This window comes from Nematolebias whitei, chromosome 3 (genome assembly GCF_014905685.2).
Source record: "Nematolebias whitei isolate Nwh7 chromosome 3, NemWhi1, whole genome shotgun sequence".
NCBI lineage: Eukaryota > Metazoa > Chordata > Actinopteri > Cyprinodontiformes > Rivulidae > Nematolebias > Nematolebias whitei.
The window spans coordinates 21,075,060-21,087,807 of NC_056500.1; the positions used below are offsets into that span (position 1 = coordinate 21,075,060).

At 38.2% G+C, this 12,748-nt stretch overlaps 1 protein-coding gene across 1 annotated transcript in view; it reads right to left on the reverse strand.

Moving 5' to 3' along the window:
* Nucleotides 1-1,932: 1,932 nt before the first annotated feature.
* The window catches only part of cep350 (centrosomal protein 350), a 29,657-nt gene continuing 18,841 nt past the window's right edge, over nt 1,933-12,748 (reverse strand). The window contains exons 26-38 of the mRNA XM_037698088.1: nt 12,507-12,670; nt 10,941-11,063; nt 9,129-9,385; nt 8,374-8,570; nt 7,884-8,028; nt 7,109-7,269; nt 6,824-6,957; nt 6,629-6,690; nt 4,640-6,519; nt 3,755-4,285; nt 3,458-3,604; nt 2,621-2,743; nt 1,933-2,282 (exon numbers count right to left, since the gene is read on the reverse strand). Coding sequence (XP_037554016.1) covers nt 2,115-2,282; nt 2,621-2,743; nt 3,458-3,604; nt 3,755-4,285; nt 4,640-6,519; nt 6,629-6,690; nt 6,824-6,957; nt 7,109-7,269; nt 7,884-8,028; nt 8,374-8,570; nt 9,129-9,385; nt 10,941-11,063; nt 12,507-12,670 — 4,092 coding nt within the window. The 3' untranslated portion in view covers nt 1,933-2,114. The remainder of the gene's footprint in view (nt 2,283-2,620; nt 2,744-3,457; nt 3,605-3,754; nt 4,286-4,639; nt 6,520-6,628; nt 6,691-6,823; nt 6,958-7,108; nt 7,270-7,883; nt 8,029-8,373; nt 8,571-9,128; nt 9,386-10,940; nt 11,064-12,506; nt 12,671-12,748) is intronic.

A 12,748-nucleotide genomic window follows, 5' to 3' on the forward strand; every position in this document is an offset into this window, starting at 1 on the left:
GCTCGCTCCGTGGAACCTGCAGGCTGGAGCCACTCGTGTGTGTGTGTGTGTGTGTGTGTGCTGTCTGAAAACTAGTTCCTTACAGCATGCTAATAAAGATGACTCATCTGCATGGATGTGCAAACACACGGGTGACTTGACAAACAGCAGATAACATTTAATCTAGCTTTAGACGAAAACACAGTTTAAATAGATTTCACTTGTTACTAAGGGATAAGGCAGAAACTTGAGGGCTGGTATAAAAAAGGAAGAGCAGCCATTTGAGGGGTTGTTTACAGCAGGTGAAACATTCAAAGGAAACAGGTCCAAAGGTTGCTGAGAGATCAACACAACTATTTTTTGAATCAAAAACTAAAAGAGGCACTTAAATAGAACATGGAGAAAGATTAAAGGCTGAGTACACGAACAGGGTGCAGCGTGAGGCTCGTTAATGCTTTCACAAGCAGGAGGAGCGTGTAGCTGTGCTCCAAAATAATGATGTTTCAGAGAATATGTTCTGCTGCGAACCTTTAAACGACGATAAAGACATGACAATAACACACTGTGTGTGGTCTGAGAAGGTGAATGAACTGCAGATCAAGAAAGGCTCAAATCCAGCATTTCAGTATTGTTACATTATTTTGTTATAAAATATCAAGGCGCCTGCCAGTTTCCTGTGTCCCACTTGCATACTATAATCATAACTGCTTTGCATTCATTAACAATAAAAAGCGGAGCCGTTAAGTTCTGAGAGCCTAGCTCCATTTTTGAGCGAAACAAGAAATGTTCAACGATGAGGATAAAACGACAAACACAGACGCTGGTTCAGGTGAAAACAAAACTATCAATAGTTCAGTTTCATTTTCACAATATCTTTCTAACGACGCACAAATCTTTGGAGGCATTACAAACCGTTTCCAACCCAACACTGATACACAGTGTACACACAGTATTTACATACAGTACACAAGTGGGACGTGGGGATTGTTTTACCCAACTAGACAGCTGTGACCAGAAAACGACAATTTCAGTAAATTTTTAACATTAAAACACGAAAGACTTAAACAATTTCTCCATTTTTTTTCTCTGGTTTCATTCACAATGTATTGCTTTAGTCACATTCACTTTTTAATTTGTGCTTTAACTATAACTTTAGATGTTTTTTCTATATACAATATTTAAAATATATTTTTTATATGTTGAGATCATTTGTAATTCTGAATGTTCCTTTATCCTCTAATCAAACATTTCCACACAATAAATAATTAAAAATGCAAAAAAGGTTTCACTAATTTGAATTCACTGATGTGCAGTCCCACCACATCTGATCATTATCTAAAGAGTTTTTCACGTTCATAATGAACATTTTTAGACTATTTCCAGTTTAACTTGAAAATGAAAAGACAACTCAGAAAGAAACTAATGCCGATTAGCATCTTGCTGAAAACAAATAGTCCTACAGGTTTAGCAGTAGTGAGTTGACTGACCTCTGTGCTGTTTTTGCCAAAGTTCAGATAGAAATCTAAACTGGCTAACAAAAAGGGGGACTGACTGTAAAAAGACAATTCTCACTTCTTTCCTTGAATATGGGCATGAAAGTCAAAATTGTTAACAACAAATAAATAACAGATTGCACTTTGTAATCTCCAAATCTTTTTTGTTTGAATTTTCAAACCTATCTCTGTTTTCAAAGATAAAACACAAATTTTAATAATCCACCGGTGTTCCACATGAATGCTACATTAATCAGCTTATCAGCATTCAAGGACTTTCTCATGCCTACAAATGATGGCACAGTCAATCCCATCAACATCTACTCCTCCTCAAGCTGGCGGTTACAGAACGACCAGTTCAAAAGGTGAGCACGGAGACTCGATGAGGGTCAGGTTTAGGGAGGCTGGATTGCTCAGGAGGCATTCTGTGTGTCAACACAAATTCAGACTACGAGTCACTAAATGAATGCTACAAACAGCGTTACAGCTCGTTCAGGTGAGAAAACTTGACGTGAAGGCCTCGGAGGGTTGCTGATGGAAAATATGCGGGTGGAGAGCAGAGGTGCATGTGGTTGTTTGGATTTCACAGCGATGAGGAAAGACGGGGATTGAAGAAGAAGCTGTACTTTAACATATACGCCGTCAGGAGAGCAGGTCTTGTTCGGCTCTCTTTTCAGAAATGAGTGTGAAGGCATTCGCAGTGTCCTTCAGTAAAGCGTCGAAGATGCTGTCGGCCAGCTGCAGCTTGACGAACAGCTCGTCTTCATCATAGTTTACCCACTGGGCCTCCTCCTCGTGGAGCTCCTGAACCTGACAAACCAAAAAAAGGTTTACTACAGGAAGCAAATGATGACTACACGGAATCACTTCAAAATATGTTTTTTTTTTTCTTTTATTAAAGTAAAAATCATAACTTCATTGTTTGTTTCCCTACAGAGAAAATGAACAGCTTTCAGCTGGTTAATAGTTATTATTCACATAAATCAATATGACGTTACAGCTTTAAATGTATCTAGATACATCACATAAAATAGATACAATCATCTACATTACAAGTTGTATCTTGAAAACAAAAACGTGATATTTGATGAAGAACTGCTCGTTTAAGTACAACACTAAAAAGTCAAAACATTTATTTTGATCCCTACCAGAATGTGATCAACTCTGTCCCGCTTCTTTCTGCCAAACTTGAGCATCTTCTGCCAGTCTGACTTCTGGTTCTGATCTTCTGCCAGATCGTACAGTTTCAGCACTTCTGCTGTGACAAACTCCTGTTTGACAAAACAAATTAAAATAAAGTTTTCTGTCATTTTAGCTGTAAGACTAATCCATTTACATTAATGTAGCATACATGAGTATCAGCAATATATCAAAACTTTAATAAGCAAAGGAGAAAACTGGAGAGATTTGGTTACTTCTGTTAGAGCATTTTAGGTGATTTAAAATATACAGATGACCCCAAATACATTTGTATAGTTGAACTAAAGCTTATTTTCTTATTAAATCTCTCTGAGGTTCATGAGCATGGCAAATACAATTTAAATAGAATGTAGTTAAACCAGTGTAAACTCATCCATTGCAGCTCTAAAAGATTTTCCACCAGTTGTTCACTCAATAGTTAAAAGACAACTGCGCCTGTTTAAAGGAGGAAAAAAGGATTCCTACAAGACAGCAATATGAAATATGCAGAAACAGAGATACGATGCATCCGGTCTCATTTGTTGCAGTACTTGTTTTGGGAGATAATGGGGAGAAATTAAACTTGACTGCAATCAAAGCAAAGTCAAATATGGTTGGAATGTCAAAGTTAGAAGTTTTTTTATTTTTTTTATTTTTTAATTATGTCAGTAAACCTGATCGTTTATGATTTATAGAGCCTTAAACGCTGTTAACAAGTTCTGGATGCAAAAATCTTGGAAAAACTAACAAAAAACACAAAAGAAGGAAGTGTTGGTCAAAAACAGTTTTTCTCTGCAGAACTTTACCTGAATTTTGTTGAGATCTCCAGACGTCTTGACTTTGTGGACTGAGGAGGATTTGACTTGACGTGGTTTGACCCACTGAGGTTGATCGGTATCGAGGTCTTCAGTATAGATCTCCTGAAGTATCTCCCATGTTAAGTCATACACAGCCTACAAAAAGAAAAGGCAACAAAATGAGGCTTGAATGCAAGATAGTAAATAAAACGAGAAAATAAAATAAATCAAATACACATTACTCCGTTTGTAAAGCAGATTTTGTATCACATATTTTTAAATGGTTTCCAATGCTTTATTTTTTACCTTTCTGTAACTGCGAATGGAGATGGCCTCCTGGTCTTGACTGCTGGACTCTTTATAGAAATATTCTAGTGAAGGTGTAGGGTTTGGCAGGTGTTCAAGAGCCAGAGCTCCCTCCCTCCCCAGGTCGCAGGTCTCCCAGATCTCCTGTGTGGCAGCGTAGACCATTTTCTTCACCTCTTTGGCTGAGTGGGGCACGACCATGGCAGGCTGCTCAGGAAGTTTAGGAGGTAATGGGAGGGGGAGCTCAGGTCTAGGTGGAGTTTTCACCTGCGGTTCCCCTCCTAATGATGAAATTATCCCCCCCATATGTGGTCCAGATGATGAGGCAGACCTTCCAAGATCACTTTCCAACTTTGCCTCCTCTTCTTTCTGCTTGATTCTCTGTTGTTTTCTACGTGAGCTGAGGCCAAAGTCTTCATCAAACCAGTCCTGATCATCACCGAACTCGTCTACCAGCTCACGGCTCAGTTCGAGCTCCGCAAGACGTTTGGCAAGTTCTTCTTGACCACTGGCTCCCAACATAGGACTCTCCTGTTTAAATAAATAAAGAAAACATGACTTTCATTAAGATTTTAAATATGTATTCATTAAAATACTTGCATTTTACCAACACAACTTTGTTTTATTTTATTTACATATACGGTATTAGACTTGAGTCTAAAAAAGTTTCTTATGTCTGTTTAAGCTACAAAAGCTTTCAGCAATGATCAACAAATTCAATAGTCTGTCAAAATAAGGTTGGACTTTGACTGTCCACATCCCAACAAGTCCAGGTTAAATAAACATGCTCTGTTTGTCAGGAGTTCATATCACACCCATCATTACTGAAATCATAATTGCAGCTGTCAACAGTTAATTATTCAGATATAAAAAAGAAACACTCACTGGTCTGTTACACAGTTCTGGAGAGGACAGCTCTTCTTTTTCAGAAGGAAGAAAGAAGGGTAGGCCATCTTTTTGCTCTATTGAAGAGATCCAGTTTTCTTCATTATTTTCACTGAAGAAGCCTCCATTCAACTGGTGGGCAGTTTTAATCTTCTCCGCTTTGACCTTTTTTATATCAGCAAACTGCTCAACAGTGTCTTTCACAAAGTTCTTGATAAGTGTGTCTGCAAGTGTGTCCAGCAAATCCCTGTCCTTTGGTTTACTCTTATCATCCTTGATGTCTGTGGAAAGATCAGCAGCACTCGACTGTTTCTGGAAATCTTCATCATTTCTCACAATGATAGCTGTTGTCTCCTTGTTGGTCTGCTTCACCAGCCCACTATTCTCCCCATCTAAAATGAGGAAAGTGTGTGATGCATCTTCTAAATCTAAAGCGATGTCTTCTGTGTGGCCTTCAGAAATCAGAAGTGTGGACTCTTTATGATGCTGTGAATTTAAATAGGATTTATATTCATGCAGAGCCTGATTCTTCTCATCCACAACCTTTGTATCTCTAGATCTATCCTCTTTTAGAAACGCGTCCTCATTTTTGCTTTCCAGGTCTCCTTGTTTTGGGGAATTATCTTGAATATTTTTTTGTTTATTCCCACATTTATCGAACAAATCATCATGGAATGAGTCCTCATCTTCTGTGGTATCAGCATAATGTTCATACTTGCCTGGGAGATGTGCGATTTTGTCTGGAGGAGCGAAGATACCATGGCACTCCTCACACTTAAAATATACAACCCCATCATATGTGCCGTTATTGCTCCCCTCAGACTTGTCTAACTCCACACCTGCCCAGAAGCCATTGGCAAAACTGGTTGGACCTTTAAACCTAAGCGTGCCAGGCTGAACACCTCCAACAAGAACTCGGCTTCCAATGTCAAAACTTGGCATTTCGTCTTTCACAGGAGGAGGAGAGGTTTGCAGAGAAGAGTAAGTGCCCTTATTATCATGTTTTACATCTTCCCTTTGTTGGTTGAGATCAAGCAGTCTTTCAGACAAGTGGCTTTTATCACTTACACCAGATTGTCTGCTCAACTCCTCCTCTATTTCCTCCTCTACCACCTCTTCTTGGTTGTCACATGTGGGCTCTCTGCTTGAGGAATCCTTATTGGAAAACTTGATTGAAGTATGTGAGAAAGAGATTTGAGACTCAGGCTTGAATTTATTCTCTTCTCTGGGAGAAGAACATGTTGACTCAAAGTCATCATAATAACCATCTGCTATAGGAGAAGTTTCACTGTCTTTGTCTTTTGTCTTCTTATTTGAAAAGAGGGCTGCTGAGTCAGGGGAGTGAGTGTGGTCATTGACAGACGAGTACTTCCCATGTGGAAAAGTATCCAGGTCCACAGCAGATGAATGAGGCTCACCAGAGGTGATACTATTTGCCAAAACAGCTTCCTCCACTTCAGATAATAAGCTGTGTTTTGCTTGTGTATCCTGTTCAGGCCTAACAGATAAAGAATGCTGAAGTTCTTCATCCAGGACAGAGGAAACATGTTTAGTCGAAGATAAACTCGCCTGGGAGTTAAGACTGTGTTCCTTTTCAAGTTTAAGAAGATGGCGAGAATGTTCATCTTCAGACTTGGAGCTTACTTCCACTTCCAGCTCTTCCTCAATATTAGCTCTAAGGTCAGTCACATTTTTCGGTTCAGACTCTGCCTTAGATGAAGGTCTTAAAGGAGACTCTGCATCATGCATCTTCTGTTCAAGCGGACCATTCTCTGGTCTGCTATGAACAGACACCCCTGGAGTAGAAGGCTCCTCTTTACAAAACAAGTCTTCAGGCAAAGCTTCAGAAGATGTGCTGTGCTTAGCCTGATGGGAGACATCTATTGTAACAGAAGAGGTGCATAATCATTAGGGCACATTTGTGACAGTGCTGTCCGAATAAATAAAGTATGCGATGTACTGTACACAAAAGTTAATAAATCCACTCACTGCGATTGAATGATGCATCAATTAGTGTCTGGTCAGAGTCAGAACTCTTTCTGGTTTCAGACCTAAAAATAAAAAAGTAATTTTAAACAGACCACCTAACATTCTAAACTTATGTTAATAATTTCAGACATTAACTGGGACAATACTATATATAGTACTATAATATAGTATTGTGATTATAGCTATTTTCTGTACCTGTGTGGAGGAGGTTTGATAGATGACTGCTCCAAAATAGAGTTGGAAACATTGATTTGTGAACTGGTATCAGAGACCGAGCCCAACTCTTTATTCAGTTCAGCCTTTGTTTTCTCAATGAAGTTGTTACAGTTCTAAAAATAAAACAGCAGGCAAAAAGTTAAAAAATAAAATATATAATTACGAGATTATGGATAAACAGTACATGAACAAATAGAGCGTCATTAGTTAAATAAAACGTTTTATTGTATGTTCAAACAACCTCTAGAGGTGTTAAACATTTACCTGAAGTTGTTTTAACAGGCTCGCCTCCTGTGCTTTCAGACGCTCCTTGTGACGCTTCTTCTGCTCTTTTTTCAGCTGGTAGGCCATAAGCTTTCGTTTTCTTAGCTCCTCCTTAAGTGCCTTGATCCGACTTTCGATGTTACTCTGGTCTGAGATGTTTTCTGTCGGAAAATAAAAATAATAAAACTACAGCTAGAATGTGGAATCAGTGCCTGATCAATGTGTAGAAACAGATAATCCCACACTTAGCCCACTCGAACTCAAGAACATTTTTTAGGGTATTACTGTACATTTTCTTTACCAGGAGTGTGACACAATGAACAGAGAGAATTAACAAGCTAATCAGTTTATACTGTGGTATGAAAATGAATGAAACATACAACTACAACACTAGGCCAACAAAACGTCAGTAGTATGATAACTACGTATATTGCAGTTTTTGTCTCTTCTATCACACAGCTAAGCAAGTTATGCATCAGTAAAGTGCTTGCATAATGTACTTCTGGCAGCAACGCATCAGGCCTCACCACACAGTGCCAACAATACAGCTGCATTATGTCCACTCTTTTTTTTTTTAACCTCTCGCATCTTGTCAAATTTCATTCATTTTATTTCATGTATTTATTTAAAAGGACAGTGCACAATAATCAATATTCCAACAGAATATAAATGCCCTGGAGTTAGTATAATGGCTAATTTTATCTGTTGTCCTAGATACTATATGTAACAATTTTACTCTGCAAAAAAATGTGCATGTTTTTCAGAAGTAACTCACCAGACTGGGTGGCTGTGGGGGAGTCAAGAAGCTGAGTGATAACTTCACTTTGTGTCCGGGAGGCAGAATGAAGTTGCATCTTTGTTTTATTGCTGCCCTCAGCGAGAGAAGCAGCAGGGCTGTGGCTGGCTTTGAGGAGAGAAGGCTTGAAAGAACAGACACAGGGCGGAAGGATGGAAACACAGAGACTTTTTACTACAGGAAATTGCATCATAGACAGAGAGATCAAAGCAATGTATCCATTAATTATTTATGTACACAGGTAAATAATAAGTCTTCAAAACGCCTACGGTTGCTTTTACAACAAACACAAAACATGAAAAGAATATGAAGCCATTTAAATGAACATTCTTGCCTGCAAAAGAAACTTCTCTACAAGGTCAGAAATCAAGCAACTACAAACAAGTTTAAAATGAACAGCAGTGACGTTCAAACTCAGAAGTTTAACGACATAAAAACACAAAAAGGTAAACTTTTATTTTTGTCATACCTTACTGCTGGGTGGCTGTGACTCTGAGGAGAAGTCCTGGGTGTAGTTTGCAGGACAGCTTTGGACTGGGGACAAAGGCGTTTCAGAAACTGAATCAGGTTTGGCTGAAGGACTTTCCACATGCTGAGAACCTGGTCCCTCTGTGTGGATGGTAGACTTGGATGTCACCGAGGAACTGCTGCACTCACTCACATGATCTGAAAAATATACAAATTAACATTTTTATTTTTAAATATTTATAGCAGGTGGCTCAGTTGGTGGAACTGCTGCCTCTCAGCGAGAAGGTCGCCGGTTCAAATCTTGGCCCAGGACCTTTCTGGATGGAGTTTGCATGTTCTCTCCGTGCATGCGTGGGTTTTCTTCAGGCACTTCAGTTTCTTCCCACAGACCAAAAACATTCATGTTAGGCAGATTGGTGACTCTAAATTGTCCCTAGGTGTGAGTGAGAGTGCGGGTAAAGATAATGGATGGATGAATATTTATATCAACATTATTGCCAAACCATGTGTTGTGTACCTGTACTGAAAGGAACTGTGCAGTTGACTGAAAACACTGTACCCCCCCCCCCCCCCGCAAAAAAAAAAAAAAATTCCTGCTTTCACATAATAAACAATATCCAGACTTTGTTTTAAATAACTTGTTTTGTTCCAACATTGTGCATACCTAACTTTAAGCTTCTTTTAATTTTTTTCCCTCCTACTTTAAGATGGGAGCAGCTTGGAATAAACTTGTATAGCAAAACCCTAGAGCCTTACCTTTCTCACTGTCAGAATAGGCCCCAAAGCTCTGGTGTTGACTTGTGTGTGAGCCAATTTCAGAGATATCCCTCCCTTGACTCTCAGACGTTTCTTGATGCTCATCTTGAGCTCTCTTTTGTTCCCACACAGCCAAGGCTTCTTTCTCCATCCTACGGACCTCTGCCTCCTCCTGGTCCAGCCGTTGTTTCCACTGTAACAGCTCTTCAGCATGGTGACGTCTTTGCATCAGCTGCTGCTCACGCTTAGTAAGAAACCTGCAGAGTTGGATGGTAAAAACAAAATGCAAAAGAACAGAAAAATGAAGAGGAAGTGAATCAATAGATTAAGAAAGGAGATGAAGAGCGGGAAAAAAAAGGACATGAAGATGAAAATAAAACAAAGAACAGATGTAGTAATAGCAAAAAAAATAAAAAACAGGAATGAGGGAAAAAGAAGAGGCAAGACAAATATATCAAGCATAAGATGTTATAGAGGACCTTGTAGAAGGGAGAAAACCCAAATCACCATGGTATTCAGTTATTACTGTAAACTTAACTCAATCTTTGTTCAACACACACATCCAAGACAGGCGTAAAATAGTCATCCAAATAGTCATGTACAAATTCCCATAAAATAAAAAGTGATGAAATGTTACTCAAAAAAGGAGGAGGAAAAGAGAGAGAAGATGCCAGAATCATGCTTCAAACTCAAGCCCAGGGTTGAGTGTTGAACATGAACATAAATGCACTCACACACAAAACCTCAATTTTATTTAGGAATAAAAAATAAAATAAACAATAAGAGCATTACCATAGATTTGATTGTTTTCAACTATTGCATTTCCTTACAATGAGATTGTCTTGCAAAGCCAAAAATGTCCCTTTCTTCAATTTGTTTCTTCATATTACATTTAACATATTTCAGTAGATGTTTGTAAAAAGTCAAGAGAAAAAGGCAAAGCTGTTTTTAATTAGTATGTCACACAGCTGTAGGTGCATTCTAACAGAATCATTCAGTCTTGATCTAATCTAGAGGCCTTTCTATGGTCTAATGCATACTGATGACAACTTGGACACTAAAGAATGAGACTGTGTAGTCCCTTCAGCATCTTCCCAAACTCTATTACAGCCCAGTGACCATCAGTACTCATTATCCTAACCTTTGTAACAGTTACATAATAAAGAGCTAGGTAAGATTTACAGTCTTCATTAAAGAGATGACACTATAGCTTTGGTCTATTCTCTGCAGAATCATTTACTTCCATTCCAAAGTGCATATATGGTATTTTATTATTTTTTACTTTAAAACGTTTTATGCGAATAATGATCCAAGCAGAACAGCTACAACATAGCAAGTTACTTGAAAACTGTTTTTATAATTTATTCAAAAAGAGTAAAAATAAATACAAAAATAGTTGCAAATAAAACTAACTTTTGTGAAATCCCAGCTCTGAGTCTGAGATTTTTTATAAAACAAGGAAGGCCCTTCCTAAATAAACATAACCTTTGAATATTACAAAATATGACGTTTCTTTCCAACTTCAAAGATATTATATAACTCACTGACAACACTGATATTCCAAATTAGTATAAATATAATTAATAAAAAATTAAATATTTACTTATTTCAACTTAACAGCTTTTCTTGAGCACCTTTTCAGCTTACAATTAACATTAACATAAATATCCCATCAGAAACGTGCATTCAATCAGGCATCAAACACCAGTCCACCCCCACAATGTCCCAGTCCCAGTGCATAAAAACAAGCATGTTCCATGGGGTGGGGGAAAGCAGGGTTTAGGTGGAGAAATAGAGAGAACTGTACGGTACCTGACCAACTGGTTGTAGATAAAGAGCTGGAATTTAGGGTGAAGGTTGGGAAGACAGACACTGAGGGAGGCCCAGTGGTGGGCCGTGAACACAGAGAAGAAGTAGTGGACAGGGGAACAGTGTCTACAACACAGAAGCACGCAACAGATAACGTCAACAGAGCCACACAATCATGGGGTTGGACAAATAATGCACGTGCGCGCACACAGGCACACACACCAACATAGTGCAAAGAACACAAGAGACAGAGGGAAAAGACATAGAAAGAGAGAGAGAGAAAAAAAGTGATATGAGAAAATGTGGCTTAATTCCCCCCAAGGTTTCAGGCTGGCTTAGAAAAGTCTGCACAAGCTGCCGTTTAGAAATTGTGACTTTTCCCACTATTAATAAAAGATCATTCAAGTCCTTTAGTAAACATTTAACCTATCTACAATACTGATTGTAATCAGACCAATAAAATGTGCTACAACCTTAAGTTTTTTTCCTACTGTATATGCCATGAGTACAACAGTATCAAGAGTCGTGAGCATTTACCAGGTCACCCACTAAACTTCACCCAAATAATGCTAGATGGTGGTGGCTGGGTTTTAAAGCCACCTTTGTTAATGATCTTTGTTTAATTAAAAATGTAAATGAATTTTTTTTTTAAAATTGTGTTTTTATTATTATTATTATTATTTTAATTATATGTAAATTGCATGTATGTTTGTTGCTACTGAACATGTTGTGTAAACTCAATGCAAACATTTAAAAATATGCACTAGAGGTGAATCCAAACTGAAAGTTAAGTATTTAGGAACACAAATAATCAAGTATATATTATTCACCATCTCCAGTTATACACTAAGTGCAGCTGTTGACTGATGCACTCTGCAACATATCAATTTCTCAAATAAGCAAGAAAAAACTGACACTCTCCTAAAGTGCTTCATTTTACTCTGATACTGTCGATATGATGACAAAGGCTTTAAATTTAAAATACAGCCAAGTGGGCTAATATATTTTATGATTACAGTTCTACACTTATTTCTTCTTCTTTCGGCTTTTCCCTATTCAGGGGTCGCCATAGAGAGTCATCCTCCTCCATCTCACTCTGTCCTCACTCCAACGACCTCCATGTTCTCTCTAACTGCATCCATATATCTCCTCTTTGTCTTTTTCCTGGCAGCTGCATTTCTAACATCCTTCTACCAACATACCCACTGTCCCTCCTCTGGACTCGTCCAAATCATCTCAGTTTGGCCTCTCTAACTTTATCTCCCAGTTGTTCAACCTGTGCTGTACTTCTGATGATACAGCTACATGACTACATTCTACACTGAGGGTGCAAAAAAGACCAAATACTTTTATGAAAACTGAAAAGATTCCTGTGATACAAATGTTTCTAAGTTTATATAAAAAAAGGCAAACTTGAGCACAAGCACACATGAAATGTAAAGTACTGAAACTATGATCAAATGAAATAGAATATGGATAAATGATAAATTAAGACTAGAATCTACAACTCATTCATAAACCTGTCAAAATCACAACCAAATATTTTACAAGGTAAATGAAAATCTTTACTTTTCATCCATGTGAGACCGCATTTTCTTAAGCTTCTGCATAATGCTGCTGGTCTCACTTCCGGAGATGGACAGCGAGGGAGAAGGGCTGCGCATTTCAGCTTCAAGCCTTAAGTTGTTAGGGGAGGCAGGTTCAGACCCTGTCAGTTCTGACACAGGAGTCTCCTAAAGACAAAACAAGCAAACACAGAGAATAATAATTTATAAAGTATTTATTTTCCCTCTTTAGCTTTGTGCCCTATT